Here is a 25,269-nt window from a genome sequence, read left to right as displayed (position 1 = left end):
GTTGTTATTTCTGTTTCCTTTGGGTGAATAGAGTAAGTGTCTTTGCCTCACAAATGATTATTTTAGAACAAGTGTGTTTCCAAATGTAACAGAATATTGAGGATGACAACTCTGGGAACTGAAGTTAGTTTCAGAACCTAGAGCTTTTCTTTACAGACTTTAATAACATTTTCAAAATGAGTAGGTTTTTACTGTTATGAGTCAGAGTTGGGTTTTTTTTTTTTAATTGGGGATTTTTTAGGAACTTGTATAACCACAACAGAATAGACTGTCCATTTAGTCTAGGTTTTGTTTGTAGGAAGCATAAATTAGTAAAATAAAGGCTTAATGGCAAATTATTTACAGGATCATTTAAATGCCCAACTTTTATTTGAGGCAGTGGGTCTCAAAGTGTGGGCCCTAGGACCAGAGGATCTCAGCCCCCCTGGTGATTCTGTTGCATGTTCAAGTTTGAGAACCACTCATTTAAGGAACCACATACCTACCCTTTCTGGCTTAGAAAGAAGTTTACAATAAGTCAGCTCAGCTACTAAAAGATTAAGAACCTACCTTGGCTGATAGATTAAGAAAACCAAATATCTACACACACAAAATGAAAATCTACTTTCAATCCATTTTCCAAGTTAAGTAGTCATAGGCTTGTTGGGTGTTCACTCACAGCCGCAGACTCCCACGAAAAACTGAAAGAAGTAATAGATCAGAATCACAGGGAAGAAAAAAACAGCTCAAAGGATATTTGGCAGGCATGGAAGAAAACCTTTTGTGTGTACCAAGCTGAAGCAAGAAAATACTCTTAAAGCCTTTATTCACAGGAGATAGGATCAAAATCTTAATTATTAACATTATCATCCAATAGGATGCCAGAATAAGACTTTAGAATTTGTAACTTCACTTTTTGCTATTTAAAATATATTAAGCACTGGCAGTGTGGCATTGAAGTACTTCACAGAACATTTCATCTTTGCCTTTGAGTCCTACAGTCCTTACATAATGTGCATTTTTTAAAACGCGGTACAGTTCATGACATCATAAAAAGATTATGTAAACCTAGACTGAGTCCTTTTATGGTGAAATTTTGTAAGATTCAGTGTTTTATTTACGTCATGGTAACTGATGACTAAATGTCTGGATGAAAATGGAGGACTTTATGTGAAAATGAAATGGAAAGCAATATGTCAAAGTGTATGTGTAATCCTTTAACTCTTGACCTCTGTAGTCTGAATTCTATGATAATAGACATCTAATGACCACTGGGACCAATTACAAGCAGATTGTCCTGGAATTACAATGCCCTCGTTTTTCACAATGATGTAAGGAAACAATAATATATGCTTTGCAAGTAAGCCATTTAATACTTGTTGAAAAATAATTTTTATTTGATTTTGTAATATATTTCTGGAAATACGTTTTCCTAATTTGTTTTAGTTTGACTAAAGCACACAAGGAGGCAATTTTGAATCTTTTGATCAGGGTTAACCAAATGGTTAAATAAAATTTTAAAAATCCACTTACCGTGGGTATCCAAGAATGGATTATATGTGAAAGGAAAATTATAGATCAGGAATATGACTGTGTTCTTTGCAGCTGCTAGTGTCATAGTGATGTCTCTCCAACCTCTTGCATAGAGGAAATATTTTTCATTAGCTGTATATTTTCTGATAGTACACCAAAGAATGCACACAAAATGTAAGTATCTAGAAAGCAACAGTTAGGAAACTTAAGAGCCTTTAGGCAAAACCTCCATTGTAAATTATTCTTTAGCAGTGTCCCTGAAAAGAACTTTGAAAAAGTTTCATAATTCACTGTGTTTTACGTAACACATTAGTTGGATTTTCTTGTGACTCATACACAATTGGCATGATTCTTTGGAGAGGTCAGAGTGATGCCTGTATAAATACCACTTGATGGCTGACGGAAATACTTTGTTAAGAAAAAGGAAAAATGTTGATTAGAGGTATGCCGGACTTTGCTTTTTCTGACCCTTATGATCACCCTTTGTGACAGAGATTGCTACTTGTGATCTCGTATCTGTTTTCACCTTCTCACATTGTATTAGAACTCCTAAATTTTAGTTGGATATATGGCTGCCTCAGAATAAATACTGTTTCCTAGCCTCTCTTGCAGCTAGGTGTGCGATGGCCATCTTGTTGACAGTGAGATGTTAATGAAAGGTGCACACAACTTCCAGTAAGTGCCACTTAAAGGAGGGAGTATGCCTTTCTTCTCCCCTTCCTTCTTCCTGCAGGCTGAAATGTAGAAATGATCGCTAGACTTTAAGCAGACATCATGGATCAAGATATGGGGATTACATTAGTTATCTACTGCTGCATAACAAATTACCACACAATATTAGCAGCTTAAAACAACAAACGTTATCTTGCAGTTTCTGTGTTCAGGAATTCAAGAATGGCTTAGCTGGGTGGTTCTGGCTCAGAGTCTCTTGAGAGGTTGTAGTCCAGCCATTGGCCAGGCTGCAGTCAACTGAAGGCTCAAAGGGGCTGGAGGATCCTCTTCCAAGATGGTTTATTCACATGGCTGCTGGCAGGAGGCATCAGTTCCATGCTGGCTATTGACAATAGGACATTTCCATAGGACTGCTTGAGTGTTCATATGCCATGTCATCTGGCTTCTCCACAAGAATAATCCAAGAGAGAGCAAGGAGCGAGCTGCAATGTCTTTTATTACTTTGTTTTTGTAAGTGTCACTTCATCACTTCTGCCATACTCTTTATTTTCAATAGCTCACTAAATCTAGCTCACATTCAAGGGGAGGGAACTAGATGCTACTTCTTGAAAAGAACATTGTGGTAGACAAAATCATTGCTTGTGACCACCCCCACCCCTGGCCAAAAATATTCATATCTTAATCCCCAGAACAAGTGAGTATGCTACCTTACTTGGAATAAAGAACTTTGTGGATATAATTATTTTGAGATAGGGAAATTATCATGGATTATCTGGGTAGGATTAATTTAATCACGAAGAGTCCTTATAAGAGGAAGGCAAGAGGATCAGAATGAGAATAGTAAATATAATCATGGAAGCAGGTCAGAGCGATATGGCCATAAGTCAAGGAAATGAACACAGCTTCTAGAAGCTGGCAAAGGTAAGGAATGGATTTTCCTCTAGAGCCTCTAGAAGCAATGCAGCCTTTGATTTTAGCCCTGTAAGACCCATTTAGGCCTTCTGACCTCCATAAATGTAGGGTAAAAAATCGCTGTTTAAACCATGATGTTTGTGGTAATTTGTTACAGTAGCAATGGAAAACTAATACAAGCATCAAGGTATTTGTGGACATATTTTAAAATCATCACAGTCCACCCTCTGGTCACAAATTATATATAGTCATCCCACATGCAAAATAAATCACCCCTCCCAAGCCCCCCAAGTCTTACCCTATTATAGCATTGTCGGAGGAGGTAATCAAGATGAGGCTGCTGGATGACTCTCAAGCTGGACCGGGCCAACTGGGGCTTCCTCACCCCCTCCCCTGTCCTTGAAATGCACATTTTGCCTACTGTTTGCCACTTTTCCAAGAATGTAGCCTTGAGACAGTAAGGTGTTCTTGAGATCGTCTGGATGTTATATGTGGCTGAAACTGGTTAAAGCCTCTATACAAACTTAAAATTTAAAAACAATTTTTAATTGAAGTATAGTTGATGTACAATATTATATGTTACAATACAGTGATTCACAATTTTTAAAGGTTATACTCCATTTATAGTTATTTTAAAATATTGGCTATATTCCCTGTGCTGTACTTGTAGCTTACTTTATACATAATAGTTTGTACTTCTTACTCCTCTATCCCTATACTGCCCCTCCCCAATTCCCAAAGCCTCTATATAAACTTTTAGGGTTCTGGCGGGTGGGTGCAGAGATCTACTTGTCTTGCAGCTGCCCAAGACAAGCCTCGTATGTAAGTTCCCTGCCACCTATCAATGTGGAGGGGTCTGCCTCTTTCTTTTTTTGGTCTTTCCCTGCCCTTCATGTAGGGGGGCTGGTTTCAGATTTCACCTGGGAAGCTTCCAAAGTTGCAAACTAACAAGCATCAGCTCAAAGTCCAGAGTCTTATCCTCTAAATAGATCCGGGGTAGAAAGGCTTCTTGGGTGAATTCATTACATACAGATACTGGAGTACATTGCCTCTCAATCTGAAGTCCTATGAAATAAAGCAAAAAGCTATAAGCTTCCTTCTTACAACAACCAATGTAAAATGGTGGGATAGATAGGATGACTGCTACAGACACTCTTGTTCCAACAGGCAGAAAACAGGAAGTGCACAGAAGTTCCTGGTCCATTGCAATTCTGAAATTCATTCAGGTACAGGTTTGCAGTTCCACCTTCAAGGCCTCAGAATAATTCTCCATGGCTCTAGGTTCTACCCTGCAAGCTCTTGGTTACACCCTCTAAGTCATCCTTTTTTCATGAAAGGTAGCCCGTGTTTGCACCTAAATAGTTTTCTCAGCCTGCTTCCTGCTCATAGAACATGAGGGTCCAAAGGCCTCTTTTCTTCCTGTAATCTCTCTGTCTCTTTCAACCCAAGCTGGTAGTGTTTCTGATAATACAGTGCTCTTTAAAAAATTGTGAATTTCCTGTGAATCTTATTGGGGTTCATTCCACTAGATAAAAGCCATATCCACAAGTATCTATGAGATAAATCTTTCTCTACCTTGAGTTTCTGCCGAAGGACAAAAGCCTTAAGCTTTTTAGAAGTCATATTGTTTAAATGAGAAGATCTGAGAAGCATAACCTTAAAATTTTTAGTCTTTAGTCTGATTGAAAGTCTACCCTGAGGTAACTCCATTAAATCACCCCTAGAATGGATGCCAGTGGAACAATACAGTAGAAGAAGCCTATGTCCCTGCAACTATGGTATACAATATTAGCCCTGGAGTGACTATCTCTGAACCTCTTGAATGTGAGAGAGAAATAAAATTCTGTCTTGCTTAGTCAACTATTATTTAGGAATTTTCTGTTACTGGCAAAAGAATCTAACCCTAATATATGCTTGGCGCTATTGGGGGGGGGGGGGTCTATGAAACTGACTAATAAATAGCTAACTAGCTCATCAATAGATTCAGTGCTAAAAATCTACGAGTGTTCAAGATTTTTAAAGCTTTCATAGTCTGTTGATCAGCATACAGACTGAAGCCATTACAGTCCTTACACATTTGAAATTGATGCTTTATGAATAGATGGAAAATGAGATGAGTCATTAATAGGGGTGACTGTAAACAAGGCTGGTGGAGGTGAGAAAGTAGGGAATAGAGAGTGGGGTGTTTACAAAAATAAAAGATATGTTCTTAGCACTCAGATTACATATAGACTATTTAGGGAGATAAACTGTATACGTTTTGAAAGTACTAAAGAATGCCTACAGAGCAGGGTTTAAGATACAAGTGAGCATAGCAGTATCACTGAAGGAATTAACTAGGGTAGCATATTGAGTACTACATATACATTTTGAAATTATCACAATCCTGGGAAAATTGAGGCTTAGATAGCATGGATAATTTGCTCCACAGCATACAACAACGAATTAGGATTTGAATTTAGATAGATCTTTCTCTAAAGCAGATGCTGTTTGCCACACATAATGGAGAGCTCACGCTGGATCAATCAATGAGAAGATTTTTACCTATATGTTTGTAAAGAAAAGATACTTTAAATCGTGAGCTATTTTCAAGGCACTCTTTGCTTGGCAGAGCATTTATAACTTTAGCTTAACAAACCTCATCGAATTGGATTTATTCAACGTTTTAGGGACTCCTGCGGAAAGCCGAACAATTGCTTTGTGTCTTTTCTTTCACCAATATCATTTTACCTGCAGGATGCACGACAAGAAAAACTGACTTTCAGGAAAAAACAGAGTATCTCTTCCAAAAGCAGCGTTAGTCCTCTGAAGGGCAGCCTGGTATAAATTTCAGTAAGGTTGTGGGATAAACGGCTTCGAGCCACTGTCCATCACAACCTAGTGGAAGCGAAGCACGACGGCATGTTTTAGAAGAAAGGGAGAGCGGGAGGTATTCAAAGGGTGGATAGAAAGAAACATTGAAATGGGATCAGATGGGGTGGGACAGCGCACCAGAGAATGAACAGAGCTGCCAGAAGAGCAGAGAGCGTGTAGGATGGAGGGAGAAATCGAAGGCTGAGGTGCAGGAAGGAAAGCTCGGAGATGAGCCCCGCCACTCGTGTCCAGGCCGCCGAGCCCCGGCCAAGTGAGGTCACAGGCCCTTATGAGGTGGGGCAGACGGGTGCGGCCGCAGCGCTGTCCAGTCGGCACGGAGGCGGCGGCGACCTCAGCCGCTCCCCGGAGCCCCTGCAAGGTGGCGACGGCGGGAGCGGTGGCAGCAGAGGAAGCCTGGGCCCCTCGACCGCCCAAGCGCTACCGGCTCAGTAGGCGGAGCATCGCCGGCGGTCAGGTGACCCGGGGGCGGGGCCTTGCTGCGCGGGAACCCGGGAAGGGGGCGGAGCGAGAGCGCTGTGCGGAGCTAGTGGCGGAGGGGCTGAGGGGCGTGCGTGCGGACGCTCAGACACCTGAGGGGGCGAGGGACAGGTTGCGGAGCCGTAGGGGGCCGATGGTGGCACCTTCAGGGGAAGGTAGGCCTGCTGAGGCGATGGGAAGGAACGGCCCCCAAGGCTGAGGGAGAGAAGACTGCCAAGCGGTGTGACGGACGAAGTAGGGCAGTTCCGGAGGTGAGTGAAGGTTCCAGAAAGGGCAGTGAGGTGACGAGGCGGACAGTCAGGGCGCAGAGCGAAGGATGAGTGGGCCGGAGCCGACGGTTCCTCAGAAATGGCGGTGGTTCTAGAAGGGTGGCTGTCCCTTTGCGGGGGGATCTTCCTTCCTCCTTCGCATACAGTTAGACCTCTGTTGGAGCACTTGTTTCCGTCTTGCGGGTGATTTTCTTGTCTGCTCGTCTACTTGCTTTCTTCCCAGAGAAGTGGTGAGCTTCACCAGGGCGGGGCCCGTTGGACTCCTCCACAGCGCGGAGTTTTGCCTGACGTGGATGTTCACTTAATATTTGTTAGACCAAAGCGGGGATTGGGGGGGTGATACGTTTCATGTTAGTGGCAGTAGATGCAGTGACGTGGTTATACGATTGCAGTTAATGGACGTGTGCCGTCAACAAAACAGGAGGAGTGAGCCGGTGAGTGGGCGGCTTGTGAGGGTGTGAAAGGAAAGCGTGGAAGGTACTTTGTGAGGGGTTGTCACCCTTAGAAACAGCTATTCTGTGGAGGTGGTGATAATTCACCAAGTGAGAAGGTACAGCTGTGGAAGCACAATGTAAACCTTAAGGCACCACACAAAATTAAGTCTTATTTTGGACTTTTGGAGTCAGAACCTCTTGGTTTTCTGCCTTAACTCTGCCTCTCGATTTACGAGGAAGCAATGGAATTTTGCCGAACTACCCCTGAATTCAGGAGTCAGAGGCCTGAATTTTGCTACTGTGTATTTTCGTGTGTACTTTGTGTGGGCAAATCACAATCTCTCTGTGCATCAGTTTCCTCATGTGTAATAAACAATTAAGCGGTTAGACCGGGAAGGTTCCTGAGATCATTCTAGCTCTGTTTTGAATTTTGTGATTCATGTAACATTAAACAAGGAATTCCCGCCCTCCCCCCAGCCCTTCACATATATCTTTTAAATTACAAAATTTTGAAAATTCGATACTCTGCCAAGGACTGGAAAACCCTTTGGTAGTAACACAACAGCTTGATCTACATAGGGAATGAATCAATCATGATATTAAAAAAATACCTTTGATGTATCAGAGGGTTTTGAATTTTCTCACTTCTTTTTGGTAGTTTTGGATGAGTCAGATGATGACAACCAAGATGCAGAGGAAAATGAGAAAGGATGGTGTGTGTGTGGGAGTGTGGTTGGCAGAATACAGGATATGGCTGGTGGTGGCTCTCTTGTCTCTACTCTCCTAGTACCACTGGGACTAGAGCCAGAAGAGATGCCCTTCTTGCTTCTCATAGCTGATTCTAGACTTTTCTTCCTCCCATTCTCAGAACTTTCAGTTTTGCACCTCACAGCAGATTATACCACCAGCTACTAGATCTTGTTGCAGTCGAATTTCAGCTCCAGGCTTTCTACCACTGTGGCAATACGTCTGTCATAATTCTTGTGCTTTTTAGTATTCACATAGATGATCCTTTCAATATCTGGTGGCTCAGTTCTTGCCCTCCTCTCCTACAATAATTTCACCTTTCCTCAGTCACTTGCTCCTTCCTAGCTTCTGTCTGGTATTACTAATAATGCAACTCCATTATCTCAATATGCCTCACTCTCCAGCCATCACATTCCTACCTTTATTTAAAAAAACTTTTAAAAATGTCCCCCATTCTCTCTTGTCCTTACTTCCCATCTACCTACTCAGTTTGTTTCTTTGTCAGTAATTAAAACCACTGCCTTACATTTCCCCCTAGTTCCCTTATCACCTTTTCAGTTCACTTTGCTTTCTTGGCTAAACCATAACTCTAGATTAAAACTAGATCTCTGCCTATTGAGTTTCAGCTTTTTTCAGTGAACACAGTTGGAAAAAAACACACAACCATGATTAACGTTTACTTTAAATTCATGATCACTTACCTAAAGGGACCCTTCGAGTTGTCCAGCAATCATTTCAGATTCCCCTGGGCTCTTAATTTTTTTTTAATTTATATTACCATTTATTAGTTTTGCCCATTTCTTTAAATTTAAAAAAATTATTTTTTTATTTACTGAAGTATAGTTGATTATATGACAATATTAGTTTCAGGTGTACAACATAGCGATTCAATATTTTTATGGGTTATACTCCATTTAAAGTTACTGTGAAATAATGGCTATATTTCCCTGTGCTGCACAATATGTCCTTGTTGCTTATTTGTTTTATACATAGTTGTTTGTTTCTTAATCTCATAACCCTATTTTACCCCTCCCCCCTTCCCTCTCTCTACTGGTAACCAGGAGTTTGTTCTCTGTTTCTGTTTTGTTACATACATTTGTTTGCTTTTTAGATTGCATATATAGGTAATAATATAAAGTATTTGTCTTTCTCTGTCTGACCTATTTCACTAAGGATAATACCCTCTAGGTTCATCCACGTTGTTGCAAATGTCAGAATTTCATTCTTTTTTATGAGTAATATATCATATCTATATCTAAATATATATATATCTCACATAATTTTTATTAATCTTTATCCATTTGTCTTTTGATGGGCACCTAGGTTGCTTCCATGCCTTGGCTATTGTAAACAGTGCTACTGTGAGCATTGGGGTGTATGTATCTTTTTGAATTAGTGTTTTCATCTTCTTAGGATACATACCCAGTAGTGGAATTGCTGGATCCTGTTCTGTTTTCAGTTTTTTTTTTAGGAACCTCCATACTGTTTTCCATAGTGGCTGCACCGACTTATAGTCCCACCAACAGTGTACTAGGGTTCCCTTCTCTCCACATCCTCACCAAAATTTGTTATTTGTAGACTTTTTGATGATAGCCATTCTGACAGGTGTAAGGTGATTGGGCTGTTACTTCTTCCACTCTCCTAGATGACTGTTTTATAACAATGCCTCTCTCCTCAAACCTCCAGATCCTCCTCAAACCTCCAGATCCTCCTCAAACATCCTCATTCTCTGTTGATTGCTTTCTGTTTCACTAAGAAGACTACAGCAGAGATGATTTCCAGAGACTACAGCAATCAGAGATGATTTCTACACGTAATTATGCCCAGTTACTCTGCCATGTCTCCTATTACTGTGAATATGTTTTTAGCTAAGGCCAAACCTTCCCCTTCTGCCCTAAATCCCATTTCCTTTCTCCTACTTGAGAATATTGTTCCAGTAATTCTCCCCTCCAATATGATCAATTTTTGCTCCTCCACTAGATTATTTCTTTCAGCACGTGAACATGCCTTTATTTTTCCCCATCTTAAAACCTCATAACTGCTCTTACCCCTCAGCTACTACCTCATTTCTCTTTCCCTTTTTTAGAATAATTCCTTGAGTAATCTCTTCTGGCTGTCTCCAATTTCTGCCCCCCATTCTCTCTTAAACTCACTGCAAGGACATTATTTCCCTATCATAACACCCAAATGGCCCCTCTTAGGGTAGTTGCAAAATCTAGTGAGTCATTCAGTACTCATCTTACTTGACCCAATAGTAACATTTGTCACAGCTGGTTACTCATTCTTCTTTTGGACTACTTTTTCATTTGGCTTTCAGGAACCTAGACTCACCTGATTTTCTTCCTCATAGCATCCAGAGTGATTCTTTCAGAAAGGACTTTAGATCATGTCACTTCTCTGCTCAAAACTCTCCAATGGCTTCCTGTCTCCTCAGAGTGTCGACCAAAGTTCTTACTACAATCTAGGAGCCCTTCGTGATCTGCTTCCCTTCTCATTTCTTTTCCCTTTGCTTTCTCTGTTTCAGGTTCGTGGGTCTTCCTACCATTCCTTGAATATTCAAACTCCTTCTTGCTTTAGAGCCTTTGTATTTGCTTTTTTCTTTGGCTGAAATGCACTTCCCTGAGATATTATTGTCTCCCCACTTTAATTCCTTCAAGTCTGTAGTCTCAAGTCTCCCTCTCAGTAAGGTCTTCCTTGGCTACCCTATCTGTTCCTTGCATCTCTCCCTCAACACCATACTTAATATTCCTCTCACTGCTTTACTTTTTTCCCCTTAGTACTTGTCACAGATAACACACTATATATTTTACTTATCTATTTTATTGTCTCCCTGGCTAGAATGTAAGCTCCCCGAGGGCAGGATTTTTTTTTTTTTTTCTGGTTTGTTCACTGCTATATCCCCAGAGCCTGGAAGAAAGCCTTGCACATAGTAAGTGTGCAATATATATGTATTGAATTCATGAATGGAGGGATGAATGGATTGGAGAGAAGGGATATGACTATATTCCTTGATTTACACTTGCAAGTTCACATATGTGTCATAGGATTGAAAGAGTTGAGAAACAACTCTGTTGTCAGAGTTATGGGGAAGAGACTTCCTGTGCTATTTTTTCTCTTAGCTTGGAGAGAGGTATATGGTATACGATTTATCCAGCAGATTTAGACCTGCCAACTTTTCGATAATCTGATCAATAATTATAAGACAGTTCTTCCTTTCAAAGTTTATTTAAATGTGCTTACTCTGCTTAATTAAGTACTTTGATGACCTAAGAACTCTTGGTGAGTAAGTTCAGTAGGGACAGAATTCCTTCCATCCTTCCTTCCGTCCGTCCGTTCTTCCTTCCTTCTCTCGCTCTTTCCTCCCTCTTCCCTCCCCTTCTTGCCACTCTTCTTCCCTCCCTTCTTTCCTCCCACCCTTTTTTCTTTCCTTCTTTTACAATATGTATATAGCACTGTGCTTTGTTCTGTGAGAAATAATTCAAAGAATGATGAGATAGAAATTTAGAAATTTCTATTCCTTAGAAATTTAGACTTTAATTGGTGTAGGAGCTATACATGTGATAATTAAATAAAAATACAAGGCAAATGATTAATGCCAGTTGAATAATGAAGCCAATAAGAATAATGAAGACAGGAAGTGCTATGCCAAGAAATTTAGAGGTGAAGGCTGAACTGGTTAGATAAGCTTTAGAAGAGGTTACATAGAGTGTGTTGCTGGGGAAACCTGTATAGCCTTCTAATGTCCTCTGAGATGGGTATTTTTAATGTGGTTTCACTTTATTTTTAACATGTTTTGAATTCCAGGAATGTTGAACATACAACAGTATTACAATAACATTCAACAGTAATTACAATAACATACTACAGAAATAAATTATTTTAAAGTACCATCTACTAGACAGAATATTAATAATTGAAGTTAAACTTCACAGTATTAAAAAGACACTAATAATTGCAACTAAGAATGTAGTGTGACTAGCAATATAATAAACCACTCATCAGATGTGACTCAGATACGAGTAAAAGATATTGTGAAAAATTTGGGAAATTCTAAATTTCTAAAGTTCGTTATCACATTTACATAGTGTGGAACTGGCTAAAACATTTTTTGCTTGCAATAGTATTTTTTTTTTAAAGCTCTTTATTGGAATATAATTGCTTTACACTGATGTGCCAGTTTTTGAGGTACACCAAAGAGAATCAGCTGTATTTATACATTTATCCCCATATCCTCTCCCTCCTGCAACCCCCTTCCACCCTCCCTATCCTGGATAAAGAAGATGTGGCACATATATACAATGGAATATTACTCAGCCATAAAAAAAATGAAATTGAGTTATTTGTAATGAGGTGGACAGACCTAAAGTCTGTCATACAGGGCGAAGTAAGCCAGAAAGAGAATAGTATTGTTTTGAGAGGCAGTGTTGTGTGGTGCTGAAGACCATGGGCTCTTGAGTTAGGCTGCCTGAATTCAAAATCTGACTGCACTATTTGTTGGCTGTGGAATCTTGGGCAATTTTATCTAAGTTTTTATTTTCCTCATCTGTAAAATAGTGATGATGATAATTCCTTGAAAAGTAGTTGTGAGGAATAAATGAAATAATGCAGGTCAGAGTTTTTATCATAATGTCTAATACACAGTGAGTATTTAATAACATTATCAGTTACTGGCTATGTTAGTGGTTCTGCTTAACTGGGTTTATCTGAATGAATAAATACAACTGAACTTTCTGCTTTTCACGCCATTTGAGTTTGGATTCCTTTACTCCCCCTTATACCACAAAAGGTAAAGTTAAGGGACTGGATGATCTCCTGTGATTTATGATATATTAACTGCCTTTTCTAGCTTTTGTATATGTATCTGAATTGGGAAATGTCTATCAGGTATTGCGCTATAAGTGAGTGTTACATTGAAAGAATAACTTCAGGTAGTTAAATATAATTACTTATGTCTTCTAAACAGGAATATGATTTTTTATTTTTCTTTTTTTTGGTCAGGAAATCATTTTGTGCTACTCTTCATTCACACTTGTTCATCAAGTTCTTTGAGTCCTCAAGGGCAGAATTTACCTCTAAACAGAAAGATGGAAACTAAAGTACATTTATTTTGCCAGGTATTTTTCAAAACAGTTTTTAAAGATTCCTTCCTTTCCTTTCTTAAAAATTAGTTTACTTTACCTCACATTTCATAATCAGTAAGCAGATTCATAGCAACATAGTCATATGATCTTGCTTAATAACTGAGGTGACTTTTGAACTCTTTTAGTGGAAGGGACAAGGACAATTTTTCAGGAGACCAAAGAATTTAAATCTACTTGAAAGGTTGTAGACAGTGTAATGAATAACATGGCAGTCTAACCAAAAGGTAATTCAAAATATACCAAGTTTCTTTAGCCTTCTTATCTGTGATTCAGGGGATATTCTTATCTATTGGTCAGTATTGTGTCAATAAAATTGGACTTCAGTATAATCCTTTTTCAAAAGGATTATTGTAAGGGAGGGAAGACACTTTTGAAATAGGAGAAGAGGGGACTATTGAAATAGGGAGAACACTGTGACCATAAGATCTGCAGGCATCTCCAAGGGTTAGGCAAAAAAGGGTTTATTTTCTTTTTCTTTTTTTAATTTAATTTTATTATTATTTAAAAAAATTTATTTTATATTGAAGTACAGTTGATTAACAATGTTGTGTTAGTTTCAGGTGTACAGCAAAGTGAGGTTAAAAGGGTTTTCTTTTATAGAGAGGAGTAAACAAGGCTAGGAAGAACTGGATATGGGGAAATGGGATGACAGAGTGGCATGATCAGATGAATAGATTAGAGAATATTTTACTGAGAAGCTAGCCTATTCTCTGGAGGGGTTGCATGCTGATTGGCTCAGGCTGAGGGTGGGCCAAAGTTCAGGGGCTTGGAGGAAGGAGAGAAGCTTAACCAAAGCTTGGTTAATAAGCATTTTGTCCTAATTCATTGGTGAGGGTAAAACTCCACCATTAGTTCAGCTAATCCCTTATGAGGCAAAGAGAGGAAATTTTGAAGGTATTTGGCTTTGTCATAGGTAAACAAGAGGGTTCTGTGGTGAGTCTTATCTAAATCATTTGAGGAAGGGTGGTTCTTTGCAGTTAGCCATTATCCAGAACACAAAAGAGTGAGGGAATTCTTCTAAATTTCACTGTTTTTCAGGAGCACAAGGCTCAGGTAAAATTTAACATTGTCAGTTGAGAGTCTTAATCTTTTAAATTTATTCTTTTAGTGGATCTGGTGCCACCAAATAAGACATATACCTATACTGTAACCCAAAAAATGATTTCAGGGTCTTCTTGCTAAGTAGCTTCTGTACTCATATATGTGTGTGTGTGTGTGTATATGTGTGTATATATATATACATATTAACCTGTTCCATCTTGTTATACATAATACTTTATTAATTGTACCCTTATAAACTGATTTTGAAGATGAACTCTTAAATATTAAAAAAATTAACAGTATTAAAATATCATACCAGTTTATTTCCTGAAACTATATAGTTCGTATTTTTACAGATGGTTCACCTTTAAATGTAGGTGAACCTTTTCTGTGTTGTTAAAGTTTTCCTTTTCTGTGTTGTTAAAGTTTCTACTTACTGTTTGCTTCTGTTCATCTGGCTTTTGATAACAGGTTTTTGTGCCCATGTGTCTTTTTTGACCCCCTTCTTTTTTTTTAATGGTTTCGATTTGGGGTCATTTTTCTTAACCTCTCTACTAATCCTTTCATCATCAATAAACATCTCATCAGGGCAGCAAATTAGATTGCCTTTTGGAAACAAGCTTTTAAAGGTGTGCCAGAGTCACTGAAATAGTTCTCTTAATTTCCATCTCATATGGAAATGGAGGTTCTCTCTAAAGTTTAATGGCAATCTGCATTATAAATTGCCTGTGTAATCTGTTCAGGGATTAAAAACTAATGTACCTTTGATCAACTAGATGCAATCCAAACTGCAAACTTCCATATTTCAAGAAAGAGAATATTTCAAACTTGATTCCTCTTTTTCTAAACATGTTAATTGCTTTTGGGGTCTAGTTTTGTTTTTTGGCTTTTTTGTTGGGGGGGGTGTCTTTTTAGAAGGAATATAGCTTTTTAAAAATAGACTTTATGTTTTAAGAGCAATTTTAGATTCACAGCAAAATCGATTGGATAGTACAGAGAGTTCCTATATACCCCATGCCCCACAGCCTCCTCCACTATCAATACCCTTCATCACTCTGCTGTGTTTATTATAATTGATGAACCTGTATTGACACATCATTATCACCCAAAGTCCATAGTTTATATTAGAGTTGACTCTTGATGTTGTACATTCTGTGGGTTTGGACAAATGTGTGATGACATGTAGCCACTGTTAAAATGTTATATAGAATAGTTTCACTGCCCTAAAATCCTCTGTGCTCTCCCTATTCATTTTTTCTCACCACCCCGCCCCCTCCCCCACTAGCAACCACTGATCTTTTTATTGTCTCCATAGTTTTGCCTTTTCCAGAATGTCATATAGTTGGAATCATACAGTATGTAGCTTTTACAAATTGGCTGCTTTCACTGAGAAGTATGCATTTAAGTTTCCTCCATGTATTTTCATGGCTTGATAGCTCATTTCTTTTTAGCACTGAATAGTATTCCATGGTCTGAATGTATCACAGTTTATTTATCCCTTGATGTACTGAAGAACCTCTTGGTTTTTTATGTTTTGGCAATTATGAATAAAGTTATAAATGTCTGTGTTCAGGTTTTTATGTGGATATATGTTTTCAACTCCTTTGGGTAAATATGGAGAAGTGCGATTGCTGTATTGTATGGTAAGAGTATGTTTAGTTTTGTAAGAGACTGTCAAATTGTCTTTCAAAATAGCTATACTGTTTTACTTTCCTCCCAGCAATGAATAAGAGCTCCTCTTGCTTCACATTCTTGTCAGCATTTGGTGTTGTCTGTGTCTTGGATTTTGGCCATTCTGATAGATGTGTAGTGGTATCTTGATGTTTTAATGTGTAATTCTCTAATGACATGATGTTAAACATTTTTTTCATGTGCTTGTTTGCTATCTGTGTATCTTCTTTGGTGAGGTGTCTGTTAAGATCTTTTGTCCATTTTTTAATTGGGTTGTTCTTTTTCTTTTTGTTGAGCCTTAAGGGTTCTTTGTATAGTTTTTAATACACAAAATAAAAATACTTTGAATATAGTCCCTTATCAGATATGTCTTTTGCAAATATTTTCTCCCAGTCTATGAGTTGTCTTCTCATCTGCTTGACAGTGTCTTTGACAAAGCGAAAGTTTTTAATTAATGAAGTTAAATGATGCCTTAAGAATTAGATTTAAGTGTTAGATACATTCATGAATGCTGTGCATTTGTAGGTGCATAATGCACTAAGGAAAGTTGGAGTCACTTAGAATATATACCTAATCCAGACTAATGCATTAACTAACTCTTTTCAACAAATTTTTTTTTGGTAGCACCTTTTTAGAGAGAATATTGATCTAAAATGAATCCTTTGACCCAGAATGTCATATTTAACTTGTGTGCAAAGAGAACATAACTGACTGTGGCTTTTGATTGCTTCCCCGGGGAAGAAAATACTGATTTATCAGATGATGGCTATAATTCTTTTGCAACTGACTTGCCATCAAGAAATATTGACAGCAAGAAATACATCAAGTTTTCTAAAACAACAGAGAAGAGAATTTCACCTGAAGTTAGGGGTTTGAGTCCAGAACACACAAAAAAGTAAGTTAAACTGTGAACTTACTTAATTGAATTATGCTTTTGCCAGTTTAAGAGAACCAAAAATGTGACTCATGTGTTTTCATAATGTACTGAGTATAGAGGATCATGCATATTGGTGGCCATTCTTTTAGGAGCATGGTTTTAATTCCTAGATAGCCATTCTCATATTTTTCTCACTTCTCTCACAGCCATGTAGAAGCCTATAAGCTATCAAAGGCTTCCAGTTATAAGAGAGTCATCATCCATATGTCTGTTTGTCCTTTTTTTTTTTTTTGACAAATAAAATGATTATTTATTTAAATGTACAAGGTGGTGATTTGGTGTATGTATTCATTGTGAAATGGTTACCACCATCGATGTAACACGTTTACATCATCATCATCATCATCATTATTATTATTATTTTGGTGAGAACACAAGTTCTACTCAGCAAATTTCAGTTATGCAATACAGGATTATTAACTATAGTCACTTTGTGACTTAGTTTTTTTTTTAAATCGCATGTAAGTGATATCCTATAGTATTTGTCTTTCTCTGTTTGACTTATTTGACTTTGCAAAATTGCATAGTGAGGGAACTCTCCTGCACTGCTGGTGGGAATGTAAGTTGGTATAGCCACTATGGAAAACAATTTGGAGGTTCCTTAAAAAACTACAAATAGAACTACCCTATGATCCAGTAATCCCACTCATGGGCATATACCCAAAGAAAACCATAATCCCAAAAGAAACTTGTACCATCATGTTTATTGCAGTACTATTTACAATAGCCAGGACATGGAAGCAACCTAAATGCCCATCAACAAATGAATGGATAAAGAAGATGTGGCACAGATATACAATGGAATATTACTCAGCTATAAAAAGGGATGAGATGGAGCTATATGTAATGAGGTGGATAGACCTACAGTCTGTCATACAGAGTGAAGTAAGTTAGAAAGAGAAAGACAAATATTGTATGCTAACTCACATGTACGGAATCTAAAAATGGTACTGATGAACTCAGTGACAAGAACAAGGACGCAGATGCAGAGAATGGACTGGAGAACTCGAGGTTTGGGAGGGGGCGGGGGGTGAAGGGGAAGCTGAGATAAAGCGAGAGAGTAGCACAGACATATAAATGTACTGCCAACTGTAAAATAGATAGTCAGTGGGAAGTTGTATAACAAAAAGGGAGTCCAACTCAAGGATGGAAGATGCCTTAGAGGACTGGGGCAGGGAGGGTGGGGGGGACTCGGGGGGGGGAGTCAAGGAAGGGAGGGAATACGGGGATATGTGTATAAAAACAGTTGATTGAACTTGGTGTACCCCCCCCAAAAAAAAAATTGCATAGTGCCATCAAGGTCAATCCACGTTATTCCCTTCTTTCTCATGCTAAATAGTATTGTATTCCATTGTATACATTTACTACATCTTCTTTAACTATTCATCTGTTGACAGACACATATAGTTTCCACATCTTGGCTATTATGAATAATGCTGCAATGAGCATAGGGATGCAAATATCTCTTTGAGATCCTGTTTTCATTTCCTTTGGATATATACCCAGAAGTGGAATTCCTGGGTGTATATGTAGTTCTCTTTTTAATTATTTTGAGGAACCTCTCCATACTGTTTTCTATGGTGACTGTACCAACTTATATTCCTACCAACAGTGAACAAGAGTTTTCATTTCTCCACATTTTTGCCAGCGCTTGTTATATCCTGTCTTCTTGATGATAGCTGTTCTAACAGGCATGACATGATATCTCACAGTGGTTTTGATTTTGATTTCCCTGATGACGGGTGATGTTGAGCACCTTTTCATGTACTTTTAGGTCATTGGTATGTCTTTGGAGAAATGTCTATTCAGGTCCTTTACCCATTTTTAATTGGGTTAGTTCTTTATTTGCTGTTGGGTTGTATGAGCTGCTTGTATATTTTGAACATGAACTCATCAGACATATGGTTTGCCAATATTTTCTCTCATTCCCTAGGTTACCTTTTCATGTTGCTAATAGTTTTCTTTGCTGAGGAGAAACTTTTTAGTTTGATATAGTCCCACTTGTTTATTTTTGCTTCTTTTGCCTTTGATTCTGGTGTCAATTAAAAAATCATTGCTGGGCTACCCTGGTGGTGCAGTGGTTCAGAATCCACCTGCCAATGTAGGGGACGTGGGTTTGAGCCCTGGGCTGGAAAGATCCCACATGCCATGGAGCAACTGAGCCCGTGTGCCACAACTACTGAGCCTGTGCTCTAGAGCCCATGAGCCACAACTGCTGAGCCCATGTGCCCTACTGAAGCCTGTGCGCCTAGAGCCTGTGCTCCGCAACAAGAGAAGCCACCGCACTGAGAAGCGCATGCACCACAACAGAGAATAGCCCCCGCTTACTGCAAGTAGAGAAAGCCTGTGTGCAGCAACAAAGACCCAACACAGCCAATAAATAAATAAATAAATAAATACATTTATTAAAAAAAAAATCATTGCTAAGACTGATATCAAAGATACTTGTTTTCTTCTAGGCGTTTTACGGTTTCTTTATCAAGATTATTTTAGATCTTTGAGGTGTTTTGTGGTTCCATACAAATTTTAGGATTGTTTTATTTCTGTGAAAAATGCCATTGGAATTTGGATGGGGATTGCATCAAATCCATAGTTCACTTTAGGTATTATGGACATTTTAACAATATTAATACTTCCAAACCATGAACATAGAATATCTTGCCATTTATTTGTGCCTTCTTCAATATCTTTCTCCATGTTTTAGAGTTTTCAGTGTACAGATCTTTCACTTCCTTGTTTAAATTTATTCCTAAGTATTTTATTCCTTTTGATGATATTGTAAATGGGATTGTTTTCTTAATTTCTCTTTCTGATAGTTTATTGTTAGTGAATAGAAATGCAACTGATTTTTTGTGTATTGATTTTGTATTTTGCAACTTTACTGAATGTGTTTATTATAACAGTTTTTTGGTAGAGTCTTTAAGGTTTTCTGTATATAAGATCACACCATCTGGAAACAGACAATTTAACTTTCTTTTCTCATTTGAATGTCTTTTTTTTTCCCTTGCCTAATTGCTCTGGCTAGGACTTCCAGTAATATGTTGAATAAAAGTGGTGAGAGTGGGCACCCTTATCTTGTTTCTGATCTTAGAGCAAAAGCTTTCAACTTTTCACTATTTATTTTGATGTTAGCTCTTGGCTTGTCATATATGACCTTTATTATCTTGAGGTACCTTCCTTCTATACCCACTTTGTTGAGAGTTTTTATCATGAGTGAATGTTGAATTTTGTCAAATTCCTTTTCAGCATCCATCAAGATAATAATGTAATTTTTATCCTTCATTTTATTAATGTGGTTGTGTCAGGAAAAACCTAAGTTCTCTGCCTGTTTTTCTCCTTTACTCTCATACTACTACCATGCTCATACTTCTGACACCAGATGTGTGGGTTTTCCCCACACCAAGAAATTCTGTGACACCAGCTACAATTTAACTCTATTCTGACACTATCTACCTGGAGATAGTGCCAGATCCCACAGGTTAAGGGTTCAGATCTATGAGACTGCCCAAACACCCAATTCATCTTCCAGTCTCAAGTGGTAGGTCCTCAGGTTACTTCTGTCTGACTTGGCTACAAATCAGAGGTTCCTGTTACTCCTCCTCAGATTTGATTAATTTCTAGAATGGCTCACAGAGCTCAGGGAAACACTCAAAGTTACCAGTTTATTAAAAAACATGATAGGAAAAAGACAAGGGTGCCCACTCTCACCATTATCATTCAACATAGTTGTGGAAGTTTTAGCCACAGCAATCAGAGAAGAAAAAGAAATAAAAGGAATCCAAATTGGAAAAGAAGAAGTCAAATTGTCACTCTTTGCAGATGACATGATATTATACATAGAAAACCCTGAAGACTCTACCAGAAAACTGCTAGCACTGATTGATGAATTTAGTAAAGTAGCGGGATACAAAATTAATGCGCAGAAATCTCTTGCATTCCTATACACTAAAAACAAAAGAGCAGAAAGAGAAATTAAGGAAACTCTCCCATTTACCACTGCAACAAAAAGAATAAAATACCTAGGAATAAACCTGCCTAAGGAGGCAAAAGACCTGTATGCAGAAAACTGTAAGATACTGATGAAAGAAATTAAAGATGATACAAACAGATGGAGGGACATACCACGTTCTTGGGTTGGAAGAACCAACATTGTGAAAATGACTATCCTACCCAAAGCAATTTACAGATTCAGTGCAATCCCTATCAAATTACCAATGGCATTTTTCACAGAACTAGAATAAGAAATCTTATGATTTGTGTGGAAACGCAGAAGACCCCGAATAGCCAAAACAATGTTGAGAAGGAAAGACGGAGTTGGTGGAATTAGGCTTGCTGACTTCAAACTATACTACGAGGCCATAGTGATCAAGACAGTATGGTACTGGCACAAAAATAGAAAGGAAGATCAATGGAACAGAATAGAGAACCCAGAGGTAAACCCACACACATATGGGTACCTTATCTTTGATAAAGGAGGTAAGAATATACAATGGAAAAAAGACAGCTTCGTCAATAAGTGGTGCTGGGAAAATTGGACAGCAACATGTAAAAGAATGGAATTAGAACACTTCTTAACACCATACACAAAAATAAACTCAACATAGATTAAAGACCTACATGTAAGGCCAGACACTATAAAACTCCTAGAGGAAAACACAGGCAGAACACTCTATGACATACATCAAAGCAAGATCCTTTTTGACCCACCTCCTAGAATCATGGAAATAAAATCAAGAATAAACAAATGGGACCTAATGAAACTTAAAAGCTTTTGTACAGCAAAAGAAACCATAAACAAGACGACAACCCCCAGAATGGGAGAAAATACTTGCCAACAAAGCAACGGACAAAGGATTAATCTCCAAAATATACAAGCAGCTCATGCAGCTTAAAACCAAAAAAGCAAATAACCCAATCCACAAATGGGCGGAAGACCTAAATAGACATTTCTCCAGAGAAGACATGCAGATGGCCAACAAACACATGAAAAGATGCTCAACATCACTAATCATTAGAGAAATGCAAGTCAAAGCCACAATGAGGTATCACCTCACACCAATCAGAATGGCCATCATCAAAAAATCTAGAAACGATAAATATTGGAGAGGGTGTGGAGAAAAGGGAACTCTCCTACACTGTTGATGGGAATGTAAGTTGGTATAGCCACTATGGAAAACAGTTCGGAAATTCCTTAAAAAACTAAAAATGGAACTACCATATGACCCAGTAATCCCACTCCTGGGCATATACCCAGAGAAAACCATAATCCAAAAAGAAACATGTACCATAATGTTCATTGCAGCACTGTTTACAATAGCCAGGAAGTGGAAGCAACCTAAATGCCCATCAACAGATGAATGGATAAAGAAGATGTGGCACAGATATACAATGGAATATTACTCAGCCATAAAAAGGAATGAGATGGAGCTATATGTAATGAGGTGGATAGACCTAGAGTCTGTCATACAGAGTGAAGTAAGCCAGAAAGAGAAAAACAAATACTGTATGCTGACTCATATATACGGAATCTTAAAAAAAAAAAAAAAGGTACTGATGAACTCAGTGACAGGGCAAGAATAAGGATGCAGATGCAGAGAATGCACTGGAGGAGACGGAATTGGGGGGGTGGTGCGAAGGGGAAGCTGGGATGAAGTGAGAGAGTAGCATAGACATATTTCCACTACCAACTGTAAAATAGATAGCTAATGGGAAGTTGCTGTATAACAAAGGGAGATCAACTCGATGATGGGGGATGCCTTAGAGGGCCAGGACAGGGAGGGTGAGAGGGAGACATGGGAGGGAGGGCATATGGGGATATATGTATAAATACAGCTGATTCACTTTGGTGTACCTCAAAAGCTGGTACAAAAGTGTAAGGCAATTATATTCCAATAAAGAGCTAAAAAAAAAAAAAAAAAAGCCAGTGACAGATCCACTATGCCAAAGTTGGACTCTCTGATATAAAAACATGTTCTCTATTTTTTATAAAAAAACAAAACAAAACAAAAGATGTTAGAAGATATAAAAGAACAGGCAGATGAAGAGATACATTGGGAGAGGTCTGGGAGGCTCTCAGATGCAGGAGCTTCTGTCCTCTTGGAGTTGTTGCATCACCATCAACAACAATATGTTCAACAACCTAGAAGCTCTCCAGAGAGGGTAAAGGGGCTGGAAATGGAGTTAATAATTAATCATGCCTGCATGGGGAAGCCTCTATAAAAAATCCCAGTCTCATGGGGTTCAGAGATCTGTCAGGTTGGTGAATACATCTACATACCAGGAGGGTAATGCACCCTAACTCCACGGGGACATAATTTCTTGCACCTGGGATCCTCCAAGACCTCACCTTATATATCTTTTCATCTGGCTGTGCATCTGTATCACTTTTCACAACTTTTAATACACTGGTAAGCATAAGTAATTGTTCTGAGTTCTGTGAGTCACTCTAGCAAAATAAACCCAAGGAGGCGCTTGTGGGAACCTCTGATTTATAGCCAATTGGTCAGAAGCACAGATGACAAACTGTGCTTGCAGCTGACATCTGAGGTGGGGTGGGGCAGTCTTCTGGAACTGAGCCCTTACACTGTGGAATCTGAAAGTATCTCCAGGTAGATAGTGTCAGAATTGAGTTAAATTGTAGGATGTCCAGCTGCTGTTGCAGAGAATTGCTTGATGGGGGCAAACTCCAGACGTATCTGGTGTCATATGTGAGTGTGGTTGTAGTATGAGAGTAAACGAGAAACAGAAGGAAGACTGGGTTTTTCCCTGCATAGTTGTGTATCACATTTATTGGTTACCTATGTTGAACCATCCTTGCATCCTGGGAATAAATTCCACTTGATCATGGTATATGATCCTTTTAATGTACCGTTGAGTTTGGTTTGCTAATATTTTTGAGAGTTTTTGCATCTGTGTTTATCAGGAATATTAGCCTGATGTTCTTGTCTTGTGGTGTCCTTGTCTGGCTTTGGTATTGGTAATGCTGTCCTCATAAAATGAATTTAGAAGTGTTCCCTCCTCTCCAGTTTTTGAGAAGAGTTTGAGAAGGATTGGCATTAATTCTTCTTTAAATCTTTAGTAGAATGCACCAGTGAGGCTATCTGATTCTGGACTTTGTTGAAAGGTTTTTTGATTACTGATGAAATCTCCTTACTATTAATTGGTCTGTTCAGATTTTGTACTTCTTTGTGATGCAGTCTTGGTAGGCTGTATGTTTTTAGGAATTTATCCATTTCTTCTAAGTTATCTAATTTGTTGGTATATGATTATTCATAATAGTTTCTTATGATATTTAGTATTTCTCTGTTATCAGTTGTAGTGTCTCCTCTTTCATTTGTAATTTTACTTATTTGAGTTATCAGCCCCCACCCCATTTTGTTTTTAATGTCACAGTTTACATCTTTTTGTATTGTGTACCTATTAACAAATTGTTGTTGTTATAGTTATTATTAATACTTTTGTCTTTTAACCTTTATATTAGAGTTTTATGTGATTTACCTACCACCATTACAATATTAGAGTATTTACCGGTAAAGGTAAATATAGACTCAATCTAGTCATTTTTTTTATGTATCACCTAAGCAGTCCTTGCATAGCAGGTTACTTTAAAAGGAAGGGACCATTTCTGCTAAAGAGCTTTTAGTTTTACATACAAGGAAAAATGAGGTGTTACTTCTAAAGTGCTAAGTTATAGCCCAGTTGATGTGGATTCTGGGTAGGAACAAATCTGTGGGGTATTGCCATAGTGATCCTCAATTTGTGTGTTAGAATCACCTGGGTATCTTTAAAAAATTCCAAATATCAGCTCAGTCCCCAAAATAATTAAATCACAATTTTGTGGGATGGGACACAGGAATCAGCATTTTTTGAAGCTCTCAAGGGATTCCAGTGTGCAGACAAGTTTGGGATCTAGTTTACTTCAGAATCAGTCCTAGTCTACAGGATCCCAGAGCACAAAATAATTTCAGGTTTATCCTTGAAATTTAGGTCTACCCTGGGTTACTTGAAGCAAAGTATGAAATTTCCAAGAGATCTTCTTTTTCAAATTTATTTCAGACTTATTGTAATTGTATTGGTCTCATTGTATAGTTTATGGAATGTTTGTGTTAGAAAAGTTCTTGACAGTCCAATAAGAGGAGGAGGCAAAAGAAGCATAAAAAGAGAAAAGCAAGAAATAAGAAAGCAGGATAATTGTTAAAAAGCAGTTCAGAGTCTACCCCAGACTTTAAAGTACCATTTCTTATTAAAAGGCACCATTTCTTTGGAGAAATACTGATTGCAGCTCTGGGAAAGGAAGTGTACAGATGAGCCTAGAGCATCTTGTCTTGAGACTGCTACTAGGGATACATCAAGAGCCCACTTGAATAGGCTCTGACCCCTTCCCACCCCACATGAGAAAATTAGGGTATCAATAAAGATAATAATTGCAGGGAAAGAAAATGAATTTAATATATTTAAATCAATGTGTTCAAAATGATATAAAAATTATTTTCACTGTTGAAGCTTACAAGTGAGCCAAGTCATTGTTATGAAAAGTGATAAATAAAGGAAAAGAATGAAGCAATTATCCTGCCTTTCTATAT

General features: G+C 38.2%; 2 protein-coding genes across 3 annotated transcripts in view; both read left to right on the top strand.

Annotated features, from left to right (window-relative positions):
* Positions 1–25,269, top strand: part of LOC130839970 (RAD52 motif-containing protein 1-like) — a 371,059-nt gene that overhangs the window by 140,765 nt on the left and 205,025 nt on the right. The window lies entirely within an intron of this gene.
* LOC130840237 (EF-hand calcium-binding domain-containing protein 13-like) overlaps positions 12,982–25,269 on the top strand; it is a 162,482-nt gene continuing 150,194 nt past the window's right edge. Inside the window, 3 exon segments of the mRNA XM_057715538.1 lie at positions 12,982–13,011; positions 13,778–13,784; positions 16,492–16,645. Of these exon segments, the coding sequence (XP_057571521.1) occupies positions 12,982–13,011; positions 13,778–13,784; positions 16,492–16,645 (191 nt within the window).

This window comes from Hippopotamus amphibius, chromosome 17, assembly GCF_030028045.1.
Source record: "Hippopotamus amphibius kiboko isolate mHipAmp2 chromosome 17, mHipAmp2.hap2, whole genome shotgun sequence".
Lineage (NCBI taxonomy): Eukaryota > Metazoa > Chordata > Mammalia > Artiodactyla > Hippopotamidae > Hippopotamus > Hippopotamus amphibius.
The sequence above is the reverse complement of the archived record's forward strand: the minus strand, read 5'-3'. Positions and strand labels throughout refer to the sequence as shown.